Here is a 20,887-nt window from a genome sequence, read left to right as displayed (position 1 = left end):
TTATATTCGCACACGAACATGGAGGACGTGTTCATTTATGATAGCGACGTTGAAATAAAAATATGAAATTTATGATAGCGATATTTTGGGTTCCAAATGAACTCTTCCTTTTTGTAAAATTCTAGGAATTCTAAAATTTCAATTTCAAATTCACTCCACTCCATTTTTATTACATAATAATAATAATACTAAATACTAATAATAATAATAATAATTAATCTTTATTTATTTGTTTTGGAAAACCAACAGCTTATGTTTATAATAAAATAGAACCGATACTATATAAAAAGAAAGCCAATAACAGGTTTTAACTATTAGACAAATATAACATAGTTAGCAACCTCACAGTATACACACAACATTATCTACTGATACAATATTAAATCCTTATTATTAGTGACCGACCGAAGTTTCGGTTTCTTCTAAAAAATCTAGTTTCGGCCTTAGTTTCAGTTTCGGCCAAAATATAGCCGAAACCGAAACTCATGCATCGTTCGGTAAACTTCGCAGTTAACTCGAGCTTGCTTGCCACCGAGGCCCTGGCTCAGTTCGCTACCATCTATTTAATCATGTTTTGAAATTATGTATTCCAGATTACTCCCAAATCAAAAATTAGCACTTCGTTTTATTTTCATTAAATTGTCTTAATTAAATTGTCTCAGGGTAACCCTTCGTTATAATACATTAAGGGGAATTTCACCAATCTCACTTAAACGTTTTATTAAACTAAGTTCTCATTGAACAATGAACGCGTTTATATGGCGACGTGAATCTCGTTTTGTTTCAAATAGATTTTACATTCTTCATTTAATCGCGATTAATGAATCTAAGTTTACGTTAATACGTGTGATTGATGATTTTTATACGTTTTTATAATCTTTGAGCCTTGCCACGTTGTTTTAGTAACAAATAGCAAGAAACGATAAATAAGCTTACCAAACGCATATCTGTGAAAAATGTCAACTTAACAATTTTTTCGCCTATATTTTTCGGTCTGTCATACACTACACCGACAGAAGTCAGGACATGTGTTTTATCAAGGTAAAACTCGAATATTAGGCGTTCAGAAGATAAAAATCAGATTGGAATCGTATAAAAAACGGAATATATTATATAGTACAAAAAGTTATTTGAGTCTAAGAATAATAATATTTATGGTAAGAAATGTCGCCAAAAGTAAAAAATTCAATGTGGTACTTTTTCTTTAGTTTGAAAAATTGTAATTTATGTTAAAAATCAATCAATTTCAGTAAATAATCGTAATTTTGAATGTTTTACCAAGTTTCGGTTTCGGTTTAGGTTTCGGCCGAAACTAAGAGTAATGCCGAAAGTTCGGTTTCGGTTTCAGCTGAAAAATCAGTTTCGGTTGGAGACTACTTATTATATATTCGTGGCATTCGCGCTGGGAGCGGTTTTTCGGACGCGAATCAAAGGACACGAATAGCGAATACGAACTTACTGTTTACACCTTTGCCTGCATTCAGTTGACAGCTAGCGTCCGACCCTACAGGACGTACAGTACAAAGCCGAACATGCATAATATTTGACTGTACACTGAACTGAAAATAAGCCTATTGTTAGTACAGTGTATATTAAAAATGATATCATGTTATTATTATTATTATGTTATAGTACAATGTTATTAGTTACTACAATAGTTTCTTTTCTTACTATTTTGTAAACTTATAAGTCATAATTTAAGATACTTACTTATAACTTATTATACATTATACATACTAAAAGATTTTGTTTTAAAGTATATTAATATATTTATTAGTTTTAATATAGTATTTATGAGCGCGTAGCTCGCCGATAAACTACTATGCAGTTTGGCGGGCTAATATAATAAGGAAATAAATTTTGGTTTTAATAAAGATTTATTATTATTTAGTATTATTATTACGTAATAAAAATGGAGTGGAGATGGAGTGAAGGGCGAATTTTAGAATTCCTAGAATATTACAAAAAGGATGAGCTCATTTGGGACCCAAATTATCGCTATCATAAATTTCATATTTCTCATTCAACATCGCTATCATAATATGAACACTTCCTCCATGTTCGTGTGCGAATATCAAAATGAATCACTCCACGAATGTGTGAACGGTAGTTCGCGACAGCATTCGTATACGAATGTTTCGTGGGATGTTTCGTCGAATGACGAGGCGAATAGCAAATGCGAATTTGCAAATGCAGTACGAGGCGAAGTGCGAGGCGAATAGCGAGCGCACTGTTAACACATTCGTGTTCGTTAATTCGTCTCGAGTGATTCTTCGCGATTCGTGCGAGTGTATAAATGCGGTATAATAAAGACTACTTTAGTCTTTGCTCTGTAGTCTGTGCTGACCGTCTTTGGTCTTGACTCGAGCGAGTCATGACGCCTGTCATCACTCATCAAGCAGTTGACACTAGACTTGACAGTTTTGTAGAAGACGAAGAATAACTAAATACTAATTAAAAATTGCAGTTTAATAAAAAAATTTTGTAAAAAAATATTAGGGATTTAAAACTTCTTATACGGTACCTCACAAATTTCTCGAAAGATGGGATCATCTTCACTCCATAAGACTATTATTTGTTTTGGGTTCATCTCACTATTTCATTCTGCATTTTCTGCGGCTCAACGTATGTATAATAGACATAATCTAAATTAATAACTACTAAACAACATTCAAATAACTTTTTGTTGGTTTCAGACCGGTCCTATTTGCGAATTACATCTCAAGAGTTTACAACATTGCCTTTAGATGTAAGTATATAAATTGCTATATAAAGACTAAAGTGATAGATTAACAACAATGCCGCTCATATAAATAGTTAAAACTAACTTACTATGTTAAAACTCTCATTCTTCGTACATTTACAGATAAACATACAGGCTGTATTGAGTCTGTTTGTGATATTGTGGAGCGTGCTGAATGTAGCTGGCAGTCTTCGGGAGATACCTGCTGCTGCGGAGATGAACACAAACAGCTGGGAGACTCAGTCTAACTTGTCCTCGTTCAGTGTGTTCTGCCACCGAGGGAAGACCTATTCACCCTTTGTACACAAGAGAGTGCAGTCATAAAGTTGTTTGACAGAAAAACCATTTGTAAAGGTGCGTTTCCACTGACGCGGAGCGGAGCTTAGCCGTTAGCGGTGCCCGAATTAAACAATCGTGCTATTCCAGCGGAATGACAGCGAAGATTTTGAGCATGGTGATTGGTCAATTCGGCACCGCTAAGCTCTGTGTCAGTGGAAACGCAGCCGAACAGTAACATATTTTATAAATACAAACTGAATGTTACTTTGATTATTGTGTTCTGTCAAAGTGCATTAATATGTATAATTATTTATTATTTAATATTTATTATCATTTTAACAACTGTTGGTATTATGACCATAGTAACCGTGTTTGAAAAGCTTTGATGAATGATTAAGAATAAACAGGATAATAATATGAAGCTGCTACTTCTTCTCATTTCAACCTTGCTATAATAAAAATTATTATAGTTTGTCAATCAGCAGATTATTAACCCGTTGATCATGGAGAAATGAGACATAATAGAATTTCTTTTGTGTCTCGGTCACCGGTGACCATATGGGGCATTGATGAATTAATTGTACAGTAATTAGTGAAAATCATAGTAGTTTATATTTTGACACATGAGTATTAGAAATTTTTCTATAAATTAACTTCAGACAGTGAAGATGAGATGGATTTGTCTATATTCTGAAATTAAAACAAGTTGTGCTGTCATATTTTATATTACAACAAAATATCAATAACCTAGGTACTTGCGGTACCTATGCATAATCACATATTTTTGATTTTAAATGTTATGTACACAGTACAGTACGGGAAATGCATAAATATGTAATAGGTAAAGTTTAAAAACTTTCAGAATTTTGCAGTAATATTCTGCAATTTTTTAAATGGAATATAAGTTTTGCCATATATTTAATGTGAGGACACTCTGAATGTAACAATGAATACTCCTTTAACATTACACTCGTATACAGTACAACATATTCTTTAGTCAATAGTCACATATTCTCTAGTCAATAGACCATTCGCACGGGACTATCTTCCTCCTCGTCCTCCCCGGAACCCGCCACCCCTGCCGCCGCCACCGCGACCGAAGCCGCCTCCACCTCCACGGCCGAACCCGCCGCCACCCCCGCGACCGAATCCGCCGCCACCACCGCGGCCGCCGCCCCCTCGGCCGAATCCACCGCCGCCGCCGCGACCGAAGCCGCCTCCTCCCCTGCCGCCCCCGCCGCGACCACCACGCGGCCCGCCCCTGCCACCACCGCCGCGCTTAGCGCCCGGAGGTTGGGGCAGGAACCTCTTCAGAGGCAGAAGTTTCGCCGGGTCTATGTAAAACTGTTGGCCGTCTTTGAAACTTTTAGCTTTAATGTTCTCCCCCAGTTTAACTGATACGTAGTAATCTCGTAGGTTTCCGAAGATCTCGTCGATCTTTCCGATTTGCTCCTTGTTTTCAAGATATATGGGGGCGTTGAAATACGGCACGTCCTCGATGTCCACTTTGCACACGAGATCGTCTTGCACTGTCCAGCCGTAGTGTCCCAGGGGTATCACAGATTCTGGTGGTCCAGCATCTTGCTGTCTGTAACCTCCGCCGCCGCCTCCACGCCCTCGTCCGCCTCCGAAGCCTCTACCGCCGCCTCGTCCCCCGAATCCACCGCGTCCTCCACCACCACCACCCCTTCCACGAAAAGACATTTTGATACCAGTATCGACAGAAAAATATAAACGAAAGCAGCTGAATATAACCTAAAACAAGATTCAATAATTTGCTAACAAAATTCAAAATACACCATGCGTTTTTGACAAATTTGGTCTTCTTCTTCTTCTTTTAATTTGTGACCACAGCAGAAAAACATTTAGAACCTTTTCGGTCATAAAGATGTTCCTGTTGAACAGTTGTTAGGTTGTTAGACTTGTTAGAGAAAGTTTAAGTTTTGTCACGATTTTCGCTCATTTTATATACTAAGAGCCATCTAAGAGCAATAATCTTTTTTTTTTGTCAAACAATAAAAATAAAACCTGCCATTGACACTTTCAAGTCTCAAACTTTCAACTTTCATGTTCATCACTATTCACTTTCAATTTTCAAAACACACATAATCTATACTAATCTATATCTATACTAATACTAATATTATAAATGCGAAAGTATCTCTATCTGTCTGTCTGTCTGTCTGTCTCGCTTTCACGCCAAAACTACCGAACCGATTGTAATGAAATTTTGTACACAGATAGTCTAAAGCCTGAGAAAGGACATAGGCTACTTTTTATCTGAAAAAAAAAGGGTTGTAAGAGGGTAAAAATGCGTAAAGTTCAAATTAAGTTAGTTCCAAAAAATCATAATAGATTGCGCCGTGTCGTCTCCTACATCGCACAAACGCTTACTCAAACGTGTTGCTATAAGAGGTGGTATTATCATTCAATTGATTTTCGTTTTTTTTCGATTGTTAATTCTTTTTTACGTTATTTAATAACTCTGTACTTTATTTATGCAGTGACGTCACCTTAAACCTATCAATGATAAATAGTTTATGGGTAACGTTGTTTAATTGGGGGGCTAAATAAGCTTAAAAATTTGGCATAAAATATAAAGTTTTATTAAAAAAAAATTGAAATATTATGTGCACACTGCACAGCTGTTTGTTTAGATTTAAGGGGTACCAGGGTTTTTTTTTTTTTATAAAAGCTTTTGACACCAATTTTGTTGACATCGCGCACTATAAAGTAAAGTCCACGCGGACGAAGTCGCGGGCAACAGCTAGTACTATAATAAAATAAAAAATTAAGGGTGGCTCCCATACAAAAAATCACAATTTTCAGCCTATTTTGCTCTAAAACGGTATGTGTATTCATGAGCGAGTCCGATTAGTAAAAAAACGCAAATAAATAATCGGCCAAGTGCGAGTCGGACTCGCGCACGAAGAGTTCTGTACAGTACAGGGATTTTTGTATGGTAAGCCCCCTTAAATTTTTATTTTATTTTAATATTATTATTAAATATTAAAGTACACATAATATAATTAAGGCCTTGGTGAAAATTTCAAGTGCCTACCTGTTGCCGTTGTTGAAATAGAGCAAAAAATCACGTTTATTGTATGGGGCCCGCGCGGCAGAATTGTGCTATAACGTCACAAGCGGTCGCGGGACTGTTAGCGGGAATCGATATTTTTCGAAACTTTGAATCCCTATAAAATCAAAACTACTAGGTATTTTTGACTGCAACAAAAACTAGTGTATTTGTATACACACAGGCTTTACTGTGACAAAATTTCAAGCAATTTGGCATATCTAGTAACATTCTCCATTGGCTCCATTGGCTAAAATTAATAAGCTTTAAAATTTGGCATAAAACATAAGGTAGGTTTGATTTAGATACCAGGTACCTACCAGGTTTTTTAATCAAAACAGCAACCAGGGGTACCAGGGTTTTTCATAAAAGCTTTTGGCACCAATTTTGTTGACATCGCGCGCTATTTAAATTTGAAGTCCACGCGGACGAAGTCGCGGGCAACAGCTAGTATTATATATGGCGAATCGCGGCCCGCCGGGCGCCGGCCGCCGGGCGCCGACGCGACGCGGCGGAAAGCACGTTGGGTTTCTTTCGTCCTCAAAATTTTAAGAACACTAATGTCTATTTGACAATTATGACAGCCGTCACTCGTCAACTGCAAAGAGAATATAATCACTACGTATCAGCTGTAAAAAAAATGAAAATATCTGACCAAAGCTAATAAAATTTGAGAGATTTGAACATTTTAATTTGTGTTGATTTTACTTATTTAGCATATTATATGATTTTTGTTTATAAATACATAAGCCCTAAATATACTACCGTGCTTGAAACAAGTAAAGGTCATTAATGTTTTGATAATTTGTTTTATTTAAAAACTTTGCTAAGATGTCTTTAGAAAACGAAATTAAAGTTCTTAAAGAAAACAATAATGAACTCGTTCAGAAAGTCCAATTCTGGAAAATGACTGCTGCACAAAGAGAAAATGAAAATGTAGAGCTCATGAAAGAAATCACAGATCTTCGACTAAAGCTCAGTGTAAGTATAATACGAAGTTAACAAAATCGCAATCTTTTTTGCCGTCTTTCAAAACCAGAATTAATACTTTCAGAGGCTTAAAAACGCGGGGAACGATGAAGCTCACAAATTGGATGCAGCAGTGCAAAAATCGAGTGAGGAGGTTCTGTCCCACTTAGTCCAGGCTTCGAATGCGGTGGCTCGCTCCATGGACTTTGTAAAAACCTACATGCACAAGAGGCAGGAGCTGGAGGCTACGCTGCCCAGGTGGAGCACCATCAGCGAAGATCACTCCACAAAGAAGATTCATAAAGTGAGGCCAATGGTCGCTGGCAGGAGTGTCCAACAACCATTCGTTTTGTTGGATAGAAGTGTTGTCAGAAGAAACCGTAAGTTAGACGAATTACAGGTTTTTTTGTTTCTTGATATCAAAATATTCCAGTTTAAATAAAAATTAAATTGTTTTAGAAACAAATGATAGAAATGAGGATCAGAATCACAATGTAGCAGAGAGGGCCATACCAATGCATATGTTGCTAGGTAATAATTACCTCCTTACAATTTTTATTTACAAGATAAATTAAGTATAAAGTGCCAAAGTTATTTCTTTCTACATTATCTTCTAGATGTTTACATACCCTTAAGAAGGATAGATGCTGAGGGCACACAGGCCACCAGTGACACCAATGAGGATGAGGAACAGGATCCCAACGACAGTGCAGAGAACTTGGGCTTGGAAGGTTAGAAACTGTTTTGGTGCATAGTAAATTCATACGTGGGAGAGCCATGCTTCGGCACGAATGGGCCGGCTCGACCGGATAAATACCATGTTCTCACAGAAAACCAGCGTGAAACAGCGCTTGCGCTGTGTTTCGCAGAGTGAGTGAGTTTACTGGAGGCCCAATCCCCTACCCTATTCCCTTTCCTACCCTCCCCTATTCCCTACCCTCCCCTATTCCCTTCCCTTCCCTACCCTCCCCTATACCCTCTTAAAAGGCCGGCAACGCACATGCAGCTCTTCTGATGCTGCGAGTATCCATGGGCGACGGAAGTTGCTTTCCATCAGGTGACCCGTTTGCTCGTTTGCCCCCTTATTTCATAAAAAAAAAAGGAAATAAATTAACTTCTACTTTTTTTTAAACGAGAATTAAGACAGAAAACTTTAAACACAAAATGCATCTAAATATTTGTGTATGTTTGTAGGTGGGGAGGAGAGAGTTCCAGATGAATTTGAAAATGTTACAACTGATGATGCATTTGAGGAGACGTAAGTTAATTCTAAAGCCCATTGTATAGGTCTGGGTTAAAGCGATTCTATATTTTGTATGCCAAAATATATTTTGTACGAAGGTAATATGCAATATTTTGCCTTTTTAGGGTTCTGTAGCCAAATGGCAAAAAACGGAACCCTTATAGATTCGTCATGTCTGTCTGTCTGTCCATCCGTCCGTATGTCACAGCCACTTTTCTCCGAAACTAAGAGCTAAGACTACATCTACTATATTTATGCTAATAATATTATAAATGCGAAAGTATCTCTGTCTGTCTGTCTGTCTCGCATTCACGCCAAAAGTACCGTACCGATTGTGATGAAATTTTTATACAGATAGTCTAAAGCCTGAGAAAGGACATAGGCTACTTTTTTACTGGAAAAAAGGGTTGTAAGGGGGTGAAAATACGAAAATTTGTTTAAATTAAGTTAGTTCCAAAAATTCATACTAGATGGCGCCGTGCGTCTCTTACATCGCGCTAACGCTTGCCCAACATCTTTCTATAAGAGGTGGTATCTCATACACTTAAATTTCGATTTTTTTCGATTGTTATGTCTTTTTTACGTTACGTTACGTTATATATATATATATATATATATATATATATATATATATATATATATATATATATATATATATATATATATATATATATATATATATATATCACAATAAAGGAAAAAAACGTTGAATTGATTACATGTTGGATTTTAAACTCGAATAACTTTTGAAGGAGTGAACTTACAGAAAAAACATAAGAGACAATTTATTTAGAGCGTTCAATTTCCTTCAAAAATATGTATCGCTCATCCCGACATGTTAATTCAAAAATGAGTTGTAAAATTCCAAATAAAAAAAAAAAAATTCCCATGTTATTTAAATGTAAAATAGAAATTCGCGATGAGCGACCTTTCAAAATTGATATTAAGAGCTCCCGTTGTCACAGGCTTCTTTTTTCATTACTAGGAAGATATTTCACTGCGGGTTTTGAAAAAAAAAAAATAGTCGATTTTTTTGAACCGGTCTAATATATATATATATATATATATATGTAGATGTAGTCTGTGAACCGCAACAATTTTTGTTTCAGTTGTACCTATGGGGATCCCTAAAATGTTTAATAATTTTTCAAGTTTTGTATCAAATAAGATTTTGACACAAAAATAGAAAAATTATTAAAAACTAGCTGTTGCCCGCACATCCCAAGTATTATTTATTGTACAAAAATATTCAATGTACAGAATTGACTTTTCTACGATTTTATAGAGATTAAGTATAGATGTTCCGCGCGGCTTCGCTTGCGTAATTTAGGAATTTCACACCGTAAATTTTTCCGCAAAAAAATAGCCTATGTCCCTTCACGTAGTCTATTCTTCATGTTTGCCAAATAACATAAAAATTGCTCCAGTAGCGAGACTTAAGATAATAAGCAAGTTCATATAATTTCCCCCGTTTTTTCCACATTGTCCTCTATTTCTTCGCTCCTATTAGTCTTAGCGTAATAAAATATAGCATACTAGCTGTTGCCCGCGACTTCGTCCGCGTGGACTTCAGTTTATAGCGCGCGATGTCAACAAAATTGGTGTCAAAAGCTTTTATAAAAAATACCCTGGTACCCCTTAAATCAAAACAGCTGTGCAGTGTGCACATAATATTTCATTTTTTAAAATTAAACTTTATATATTATGCCAAATTTTAAAGCTTATTTGGCCCCCCAATTACACAACTTTACCCATAAACTATCATTGATAGGTTTAAGGTTACGTCACCCTATGTAATATAATGTACTGGCTTATTAAATAACGTAAAAAAGAAATAACAATCGAAAAAAATCGAAACTTAAGTGTATGAGATACCGCCTCTTATAGAAAGATGTTGTGCAAGCGTTAGCGCGATGTAAGAGACGCACGGCGCCATCTAGTATGAATTTTTGGAACTAACTTAATTTAAACAAATTTTCGTATTTTCACCCCCTTACAACCCTTTTTTCCAGTAAAAAAAGTAGCCTATGTCCTTTCTCAGGTTTTAGACTATCTGTATACAAAATTTCATTACAATCGGTTCGGTAGTTTTGGCGTGAAAGCGAGACAGACAGAGATACTTTCGCATTTATAATATTAGTATAGATAGCCTTCCTCGATAAATAGGCTATCTAAAATTGAAATAATTTTTCAAATCGGATCAGTTCTTGAGATTAGCGCGTTCAAATAACACACGCGTTCACATTGCCGCTGCACGTGACCATGGCGCTCGTGGCCAATGAGTTGCTGGCGTTTATCCAGCACGCCATCGACACTATGGACGAGGTCAGCATCATGCAGATCTGCAAGTCCTCCTTCTCCAGCGAGGAGATTTGCAAGGGCAAGCAGCTGCTATACGAGACGCTCGGACAGAGCGCGAATATGCCGTCGCGACGAAGAGATGGAACGGAAAGGAGCGTGCAGGACATCATCTCCCTGCTGAAGCAGACGGATCCTGATGAGGTGCCGGCTTTTGTGGCAAAAGAGCTCCACAAGCTGCCACCCGTCACATTGGACCACGTCGACGTCGTCAGCCTACTGAAGGACATCAGGTTCCTGAAGGAGGAGCTGGCCGGAGTTCGAGGTAGATTGCAGGCATCAGAGTCTACGATCAGTGACTTACGTATTGAATTATCGCAATTAAAAAGTGGTAATTCAATATGTAGGTCACCTGATGCTGATGCCGCATTTGTCACTACTCGTCGTGGCGCGCAAGCGAGCACGTTTAGCCCGTCAGCATTATCGGACGGGTCAACGAACACCGCCGCTGCCGCCCCCGCCCCCGCTCCCCTCCCGGTTGCGCCGACCCCGAGACCTCAGACGACTCAGAAAAACTTTGCGACTGTTGCTGGTCGCCCCGCACCTCCCCCGCGGGCGAAAACTAATGGGGCGAATGAGAGCCGCATGGCTCCGAAGTGTCGCGAGACTGAGAGCCGCAAGGCTACGAAGAGTCGTAAGGTGGAATCTTCTCGGCTTGGCAAGGACGAAGGCAGGAGGTGCGATGAGGAGGGCTTCATACTGGTGGAGAGGAGGAAGAAGCCCGCCGCCCGCAACCATCGCGGCACCGCACCATATGTACCTGAGCTGCGTCTGCGGAGCGAGGTCCCGCGACGCCCCTGTACATATCCCGCCTGCACTGGTCCATGGAGGTCCAGGACGTCGTGGACTACATCCAGAAGAAGACGACACTGCGCCTGAGGGTCGAGCCTCTGCAGTCTCGCCACAAGGTTTACTTTAGCTCCTTTGTGGTGAGAGTACCGACGAATCTTCTGTCGACTTTCGAGGCGCTGGAGTTCTGGCCGATGGATGTAGTCTATCGGAGGTTCCGGGGGAGACTCCGGAATGAAGCGAGTCACGTCGCCGGCAAAATGTGACAGTGTTAGTTTTTAAGTATATATAAAATATGTATGTTAGTTTTAAGGTATTTATTATATAATTATATGTATGTTAGATTTAAGGTATTTGTTATATGGGCCTCTGATGCCTGAATTAAATGATTTGATTTGATTTGAAATAAGCCCTTTCAAATAACTTCCCCTCGTTTTTTCCACATTTTCATCTATTTCTTCGCTCTTATTGTCTTAGCGTGGTAAAATATAGCCTATAGCCTTTCTCAATAAATAGACTACTAATCTAAAACTGAAATAATTTTTAAAATCGGACCAGTAGTTCCTGAGATTAGCGCGTTCAAATAAGCCCTTTCATATAATTTCCCGCGATTTTTCCACATTTTCCTCTATTTCTTCGCTCCTATTAGTCTAAGCGTGATAAAATATAACCTATAGCCTTCCTCCATAAATGGGCTATCTAACATTGAAAGAATTTTTCAAATCGGACCAGTAGTTCCTGAGATTAGCGCGTTCAAACAAACAAACAAACTAACAAACTCTTCCGCTTTATAATATTATATTAGTATAGATTTTAGGGGTCCCCATATAACACACAAATATTTTTTTCATCTAATCTATGCGTGTGGGGTATCAATGGATAGGTCTATAAATATAGGAAAATCATATTGAAGTTTCTTTTGTAACTTTTTTCTAATCTGAATAGTTTGCGAGAGAGACTCTTCCAAAGTGGCAAAGTGGTAAAATGTGTGTCCCCCCCCCTCTAACTTCTAAAGTATATAAGTCTAAAAAAAGTAAGTATATGATGTACATTACTATAAAAACTATCAACGAAAATTGGTTTGAACGAGATCTAGCTAGTAGTTTTTTTATACGTCATAAATGGTAAACCTTAAATTAACTTTCATTAAATCAACTGAAACATAAAAATAAATCAAAAACCTTTTAATTTCATAAAAAATAAACCTTATTGTTGCTGTGGAACCCTTCATGGGCGAGTCCAACTCGCACTTGGCCGGTTTTTTACTTGTAAAAATATGACATTTCAGAAGGGGCCTGCAGGCTGTGTCAGAAGAATCAGAGGAAGAGGCTGAACAAACTCCACAGAGGTTTGTTCGATAATAATAATAGGCATAATTACAGAAACCAGGGGCTTAAAGCGAGAACTATGTTGTGATGCAAGATAGTTTGCTAAAGTTATACTGTTCTGATCAATATATATACTTTTAATTAATACAGATAAGCTTATTGTTGAAGCAAAATCTTAGAAATATTTAAATACCCTTTTTTGGGGTTCCGTAGTAAATACAAGGAACCCTTATCATTTCGCTCTGTTTATCCGTCCTATAGTTTGCATATCGTCGCTATAGGTTGCAAATAGCCACACGTTCTTGCTTTATTTATTATAATTGCTTGTTTCAGACCTCAAACTGATGATCCCCTAGAAGGTCCTAGTTGGTTGTTGGACAGGCCAAATCCGATGGTAAAATTTACATAATAATTAAAAGAGATATTAAACTAAATGTGACAATATTTTATGAATGTTAGCCAAAACTTATCAGTTATCTTCTAGCAATCAAATTAGTATGTTATTGAATCCGTTACTTCAAAAAAATCACACTTTCCAGGTGACGACGCGTCGTAATTTAGAGCCGGACTCGACGACGGGCACCGAATATAATAACCACTCTCCCGGAGTAGAGCAAATGATAAACAAGGTGCCAAACAAAAAAAAAATTGACATTATATCTATGCTAGATGTTCGTTTATCACACATTTTTCTGCAATAAATCTATCCAAAGTCTTTTACCGGGACTCAAGGTCTACACATATCAAAATTGGTGATGCTTCTTAGGGGAGAAGAAATACTAGACAGACAAACTCTTGCATTTATAATTTATATTAATAGTATAAATAGTTAATGACTGCAATGTTAAATCACTATCGTTGATTTATAGATAAGAAGGAACAGTCAGGTGATGCGCGACGCAGCAGGCGACTGCGTGCGCGCGGCGTACGCGTCGCCGGGCGGGGCTAACGTGTTCTCGCCCACCGTGCGTCGGCGCCGCGCCACGCCCCCGCCCCCCGCCACGCCCGCCTCCCCGCATCCCGCCAGACGCTCCAGGTATGAAAGCTTACATCTGTGGACTGCTACATGTAAATTGTTTTCCAACATGACAAACTGAGTCATGACATCATCATGTAGATAATGGAGTCTCACCCCCACTAATAGAAGTATTTATACAACAATTAACTAAACAAGTTCTTCTTGCCTTGATCTGGCCAGTGCCGTAAATAGTCTTGTGCGCCCTTGTTTTTTTTAGATACCTAAGTATTATAGGTACTCAGAACATTTATGCTATGTATAATGTATATTGTATAGGCCTGTTTTATTTCATTCAGGGCGATAAAATAAGACATGGTGTTGACTGTTGGCAGACCAATTATTATAATATACAAAAATTTTGGAAAACATACTTTTTTTTAAAGAACTGATGTGGGCAAACAAGCAAGCGAGCCGTCTGATATCAAGTAGGCCTTTCGCCTGTTATACCACCCACACTGTGCAGCACTAGGGGCGCAGTGGGAACTTATCGGGAGCAAAGCGAAAAAATAATAGTCCTGCCTGGTCTGACGATTTTTGCGCCCCCCCAGAGTCTACGCCCTGTGCCTGGGCACCGGTGGCACCGCCCTATTTACGGCACTGGATCTGGCACATTGGAAAAGTGACTGACAAAACCAGTGGACCTCGATTATTTATAATTTATGCTGCGTTCATAAGGACGGGTCAATTAACGTGACGCGTAGATGTGTTTCTAAATTTGTACTGAATTGACAGATTTCGTAAGCGTGAGACGTCTTGCAAATCTGTCAAATCCATACAAATAAAATGCATCTACACGTCGCGTTGCGATCTTAATTAACACTTAAGCAGCCAACACAGTCAATCCAGGTCGAGGTCCTCATTGACTGTGTAACGTGTTGGATTGATGGATCGCGAAATCGGATCCCAAATATCTAGATTTTTGAAATCCATGATCGCGATCCAGATTGAGCGTCTAATGTAAAATTATGTCGGTTTACATCAGTCAGCGTTAGGACCGCAATGGAGTTGGACCTGCAACGCACCTGCTGCAGCTCTTCTGATGCTGCAGCAGGTGCGTTGCCGGCCTTTTAAGAGGGAATAGGGTAATAGGGGAGGGTGGGGAAGGGGTAGGGGAGGGTAGGGAAAGAAATAGGAGAGGGTAGGGAAGGGACAAGGGTATATAGTTTGCATAATCCTCCTCTTACTCAGTACTATGAATTTCATCTAACGAGTTCAAATGAGTGCAAATGTTCCTTTTTAGTAACCATGGTTTAACCCAACGTTTCCTCTTAACCCGTTTCTTCACAGCATTAGTAATAATAATTATTGCTACACAAGCTTTTTTCTTATCGAAAGCTATTTTATACTAGTAAACGCGCGTTCTTCATACGGTAGCGAACAGTGGAGATTGAACGTCTGTTGTCGCTTCGGTCGCTCCAAGGTCCATTCCAATAATCTGCTGCGATCCGTGACCTTGGTCGGATCGCGATCTGGATTGACTGTATTACACAGTCAATCCAGATCGCGGCCTTAGAAGGTAATTAAATAGGGAACATGCAAATATAATATTTATGAAAATTTTGCTATTATAACGTTAAAAAATATATAAAAGAAGAAATAAATAAAATATTGTTTTTTTTTTTTACAAAAATTACGAAGTAAAAGTAACTTAAAACGGAACGGATTTCAAAACACCAACCAGGGTTCGGTGACGTCACACATGCTATCCCCGCGATCCATTTAGCGTTAAAAATTGTATATGTGCCTTCAGCAACATTAGCGGGCGCGTCCTGAAAGTGCTGGTGCCGAAGATCCACCTGGAGGCGTCGCCGGTGTCGCCGCTGGTGTCGCCGACGCTGCCGGTGCGGCACAAGCGGCGCGCGCACGACGCCGCTGACTCGCCGCTCAAGCGCCCAAACATCATGCGCTTCGACGCCCCCAGCCCCAACGGGGCTACTGACTCCAAAGTTATTGTTATGTGAGTACCACAGTACCTACATTATAATATAATATTGTAAGTTTTGTAGTAAGTTACATTAGTTAAATACATTTGTAAGTTAGAGTACATATGTAGGTATATGTCATAACAGTATATCAATTATTTAAATTACAGTATTAACACATTACTAATTATAAATACTAATGTTATATAAAAATAACTGGCAACATATTTCTCTTGCGATTGTCTATTATATTCACACTTTTCAAAGAAATAGTGCGCACTTTAGATTAAGACGTCGTTTTAAATATATATTTAGGGATACAAACTGCAGTCAGCCGGAGCCGGGCGGGTCGGGGACGAGACGGCAGTCAGTGCGGGACGGCCGACCGGACGATCGAAGCCCGGACAAGCGAGCGAGTCGGCCGGCTAGTCATTCGGTTCGGGATGGCCGGCCGGACGAGCAGCCGGACAAGCGAGCGGGCGTGGCCGGTCGAGACAGTCGACCGGCCGACCGGACCGGACGGGAGAGCCGGCCGGAAGATCGGACCGGACGGGAGAGCCGGCCGGAAGACCGGGACAGCCGGTCCGTCAGTCAGTCGGTCCGGGACAGCGACAGCGAGAGCGAGATGCTGGCCGACCGCCGCCCAAGACGACAGAAGAAGGCTGTCGTATACAAAGAGAAACCACTCAACAGGTAGTTTTTAATGATTTTTGAAATCACCTTAGAGAAAGAAATAAAGAAACTTAAGTCAGGGCCTTAAAGGCAACTCCAGCGGAGTGACGCGACACGTCACAGCAATCATTCCTCGTATAGTCTGTCAAGAAAGTGAAGAAATTAAAAAGTGGCAACATCGTAGTGTCATCCCTTTCAAATCAATATAAGAAAAAAGGGATGACACTACGATGTTGCTACGATTTAATTTCTTCACTTTCTTGATAGACTATTCGAGCTAAGCCGCAGTACCTACGCGGCAGCGGAGCTATCAGCTAAGCAACACAATACGTCAGCGCTATGGAATGTGAAGTGTCACGTGGCTCCGTTGCAGCGGACCTCTACTAGACAAATGTGACTAATGACTAATGAATCATAATATCATTAGTATGTATAAAATTGCAATTGATTGCATGATTGATTGATTGAGATTTGAGACCTAACTCTTGTATACTTTGTATTTCAGAAAAATGCGAAGATGAAGACTGATGACATCAGACTGATAGTAAATAGAAGTAGTTAGCCGAAGGAAAATAGGTACCTAGTTAAGCGGTTCAAAGTATTAACAGTTATACATAGCTGTGGCAGTTAAGATATTAATATTTTTAATGTTTTTATATAGGGATGTGGTATGAAACAAAAAATATGTTGGATATTGCTGTTCGGCAACTGTTTTTGGTTACGACAATAATAATTGACAGAATCTTGCTTGTCGGCAAAGTTGTGTCGATACAACAAAATGTCTCGCCTATGCTTAGTGGATTTTTAGCGAATTTTTTGACACAATATATTTATATTATAGTGACTAGCTTTTGCCCGCGACTTCGCTCGCGTTGAGAAGTATTGTTATTAATTAGGTATCAAAGTTTCAGCCCGATCGGTTTAAAATTGACAAAGTTTCATACAAACTTTCATCCCCTATTTTAACCCCTTGGGGGTGGAACTTATCAAAATCCTTTCTTAGGCATCCGCCTACGTCAAAACATCTACCTGCATGCAATTTTTTTATTTATTTAAATTTCAGCCCGATCCGTCCAGTGGTTTGGGCTGTGCGTTGATAGATCACCATGTCAGTCACCTTTGAGTTTTATATACAGTGTGCTAGTGTAAACACCGTTATCCTTGAAACCATCAAATAAGCCCGTCAAAACGAACAACTTTTTCATAATGCTGGGAACTCAATAAAAAAATGCCGTCTTCATACCCATACGGATGCCCGGATCGGCAATTTGTATGGGTATGAAGACGGATTTTTTTTCAGTTCCCAGCATTGTTCTCATAGAAAAAGTTGTTAATTTTGACGGGCTCATTTGATCGTTTCAAGGATAACGGTGTTTAGACTAACATCTTGTATTGTATATGTCGCAGCCGACTGGTTTAAATAGCAGTTCAATCAAACAGCTAGCCCTTTGACTGAACAACGCCATTCAATTACACGGCTTTACGTCGTTTAGTCGACTTGTTGACTACAACGTTCAACACTACAGCTAGACGACGCTTAGCCAACTGGTTCAATGGCAAATTAACTAGGGTGACCATATATACATATTAAACTAATATGTAATTTGGGAGAATAGAAAAACTTTTAAGATTATTCTCGGATTAAGTTTAAGGGGTGACCAATATTTAGCACATACAATAATTAAAGCTGATTATTATTTATGGAATTGCAATAAATACCTTGGTGATGTATTTCATAATCCCGTAATTTCTCCTCGAATACTTGTTGAGATTTTGATTCACTCGTATGTGCCTCCATAATTTTTGTCTCTTTAATAACACTTGTAACTTTTATTAACTACTTTCTTTCTAAGAAAACAACCACAAACACCAACAAACACCTGCTAGTTGACGCTATATTGTAAATAAAACGCACCTAGCGCCGCAGCGGTGCGCGCTGAACTACTTCAATTAGACGGCGGCTTTTGAATCAGCTGTAGTGTTGAACGTTTTGAGCGACTAAAATATTCAATCTAAAAGCTAGACGTGTGATTGAATGGCGTTGTTCAGTCAAAGGGCTAGCTATTTAAACCAGTGGGCTGCGACATATACATATAGATTTGAACATACAAAACTCCCAAAATTGTTGTTGTTTAAGTTGCATAGCTGTGAATTGTGATGCTGGTACATCATGCCTTATACAGTTTGTTTAATGTTTTGGAGCCTGTGTGTTGCCATTGTATGTAAGTACTCACAAGACTGGACTTTTTGAGACTAAAGTTACGATACTTGATGTGTGCTTGATATGAACAGGGGTTTAATTTCCAAGCTTCGAATGCCATTTCGTTCGCAGGTTATCTCACTCGTGTTCGCGCTGTTTCGATGCTTGAGAATCGGGCCACAGGTGATACGAGGACATAATAGGAATTGTGAGCCCACCACGTTAGTTATTTAGATACTTACTTTTAATTTAAGTACGACTAAAATACTGAGCCCTTAGACAAGATATTTTCGATATTTCACTATCGAAATTCGAAATCAAATGTGTGGGATTGGACATATTGGCATCATAAAATATGACATGTTACCTGGGCGGTGGGCCCTTATTCATGTTAAGTTATTCAATATGTTGCATCCTGCATTTAAATCGGAGGACCATAAGTTTGTACCCTGTTGTTTAGCATTATTACTATTACTAGCATTATATTAAAATAATATAAATAGTAAATAAGTTGTTATGACCAATTTTGTGTCACACAGATGCTGTAAATAGCAGGTGTCTTATATGAATGCATTTGAACAGTGTCTTATGTATTATTTATACTGAATTGCCTAACTAGAACATAACATTTAAAAACTTCAATACTCAAGTAGTCATGGCGTTATTACTTGTAATTTGTAAAATATTTTATTTGACATTTATATTTATCTATAATTATTGATAACAATTTCGTTAATTTAAAAATTTGTATGCATTTTATTACATAAATTATAATTTAAATGAATTTGAGACGATAAATAAATATTGCATGTTCATTTCTTTTGTACCTTATTTTAAAACCACGTCCTTTTTTCTGCAAACGAGTCACCAAACTTAATAACGTACATCTTTTTTAACCGACTTCCAAAAAGGAGAAGGTTATAATATGTTCGGCTGTGTTTTTTTTAAGTTCTATACCACACCCCAAGTCTCACACTAGTGACAAGAAGATCTAAAAAAACATGTATTGTCTTTAAATTTTATTTAATTAACCATTAAAATAGTAACAATGATTAAATCATTTACTTAATATTTTCACGATATTAATAAAATGTGGATGATTATTATAATACATCATGGTGATTATTAATGCTATCAAGGCTGTTTTCATAACAACGCTTAATCATATTTGACCATCTTATAGCTCGATCAGCCAGCCTAGCATACGCCAACGAGATATCTAGATATCTCACTCTCGAGCGTAGTGATATTGTCGATATTGATATATATCTCTTTTTCGCTAACATGCGTACGTCGAGACTCGAGAGATAAATTTCTCATTAGTATATAGTTCGTTAGTATATATACAAAAATAGCACATATAAAAAAAAAAACAAAATTATCTCTAATTTTGACGACAGACGTACGAGAAAAAATGTATGTCATGTTAGGGTCAATAGAGATGAAGAGATAAACCAGTTAACATCGAGAAAACGTGTAGAGTGAGATATCTCGTTGGCGTATGCTAGCACGGCTGAACGAGAGAGAAAATATTATCATATGTAAGTACATTATAGGAATAACTAGCTTTCCGCCCGCGTGGATATCGGTTTCGGTTATATCGCGCTTCAAAATGAAACGTACTTATTTTCGTGAGAGATACTCACACACATAAAGTTAATATACCTAGCGGAATAGAGCAACAATCTCGAGCTGTCAAACGAAACCGAAATTTGTTTCATCTGTGTGTAAAAATATATGTACGTATACACTTACACAAGCATGATTGAACATGATTTCAGAGATTAAATTGTCAACGTGCGGCACGTGCCGACTGGATGTCAAAAAAAGAGTGCTGCTGTCATGTATCACACTCTCTTTTTACCACGCAGTGCATGAAGCTAATACATAACAGCTTTGTTTTAACTTCGTGACAGTGTTACTGATAGTGACATCTCTCTTGCTCAGGCCTTTGTTTCTCTATTCCGCTAGGTATATTAACTTTATGCTCACACACCACGTACTAGCGCCGTTGTAGTATACATGCTATGTATCAGAGATCGCTCTGTATGTGAAAAATGATTTTCCCTGTTTTCCTGCTTTTCTCTTGAAGTTTTTTTTTAGATTTTTTTTGTATAGACCTCATGGAGCCCAAGACCTTTCCAACGAATGCAAAACCGTGGAAATCGGTTCGTGCGTTCTGGAGTTCTATCGTCAGGAAGGAAAACCAGACTTATTTTTATATATTAGACTTATCTATAGCTAACTCAACATAATATGCGTCTCACAATTTATATTACTTTCAATTGAT

At 38.3% G+C, this 20,887-nt stretch overlaps 3 protein-coding genes across 5 annotated transcripts; 2 read left to right on the top strand and 1 right to left on the bottom strand.

Moving 5' to 3' along the window:
* Positions 1-2,490: 2,490 nt before the first annotated feature.
* LOC121726482 (ER membrane protein complex subunit 5) lies at positions 2,491-3,075 on the top strand. Its single transcript, XM_042113875.1, has 3 exons — positions 2,491-2,625; positions 2,697-2,749; positions 2,867-3,075. The coding sequence occupies exons 1-3, from the start codon at positions 2,544-2,546 to the stop codon at positions 3,065-3,067; spliced, it is 336 nt and encodes a 111-aa protein (XP_041969809.1). The 5' UTR covers positions 2,491-2,543; the 3' UTR covers positions 3,068-3,075.
* Positions 3,076-3,756: 681 nt separating this feature from the next.
* Positions 3,757-4,810, bottom strand: LOC121731910 (probable H/ACA ribonucleoprotein complex subunit 1). Its single transcript, XM_042121598.1, has one exon. The coding sequence runs from the start codon at positions 4,724-4,726 to the stop codon at positions 4,064-4,066; it is 663 nt and encodes a 220-aa protein (XP_041977532.1). The 5' UTR covers positions 4,727-4,810; the 3' UTR covers positions 3,757-4,063.
* Positions 4,811-6,790: 1,980 nt separating this feature from the next.
* Positions 6,791-19,279, top strand: LOC121731845. 3 transcript variants are annotated; one of them, XR_006036297.1, is made up of 13 exons: positions 6,791-7,079; positions 7,153-7,447; positions 7,527-7,598; positions 7,685-7,798; positions 8,262-8,325; positions 12,746-12,805; positions 13,119-13,179; positions 13,325-13,414; positions 13,655-13,821; positions 15,554-15,760; positions 16,041-16,418; positions 16,903-16,973; positions 18,730-19,279. XR_006036297.1 is itself a non-coding variant. In XM_042121532.1 (12 exons), exons 1-12 carry the CDS (start codon positions 6,930-6,932, stop codon positions 16,916-16,918), a joined length of 1,659 nt encoding a protein of 552 aa, XP_041977466.1. In that variant the 5' UTR covers positions 6,791-6,929; the 3' UTR covers positions 16,919-17,246. The 3 variants fall into 3 exon arrangements, 2 of the variants coding, with proteins under 2 accessions (XP_041977466.1, XP_041977455.1); XM_042121532.1 differs by lacking the exon at positions 18,730-19,279 and having other exon boundaries at positions 16,056-16,418; positions 16,903-17,246; XM_042121521.1 differs by lacking the exon at positions 18,730-19,279 and having other exon boundaries at positions 16,903-17,246.
* Positions 19,280-20,887: the final 1,608 nt, after the last annotated feature.

Source organism: Aricia agestis, chromosome 1, assembly GCF_905147365.1.
Source record: "Aricia agestis chromosome 1, ilAriAges1.1, whole genome shotgun sequence".
NCBI classification, from domain to species: Eukaryota; Metazoa; Arthropoda; class Insecta; order Lepidoptera; family Lycaenidae; genus Aricia; species Aricia agestis.
The sequence above is the reverse complement of the archived record's forward strand: the minus strand, read 5'-3'. Positions and strand labels throughout refer to the sequence as shown.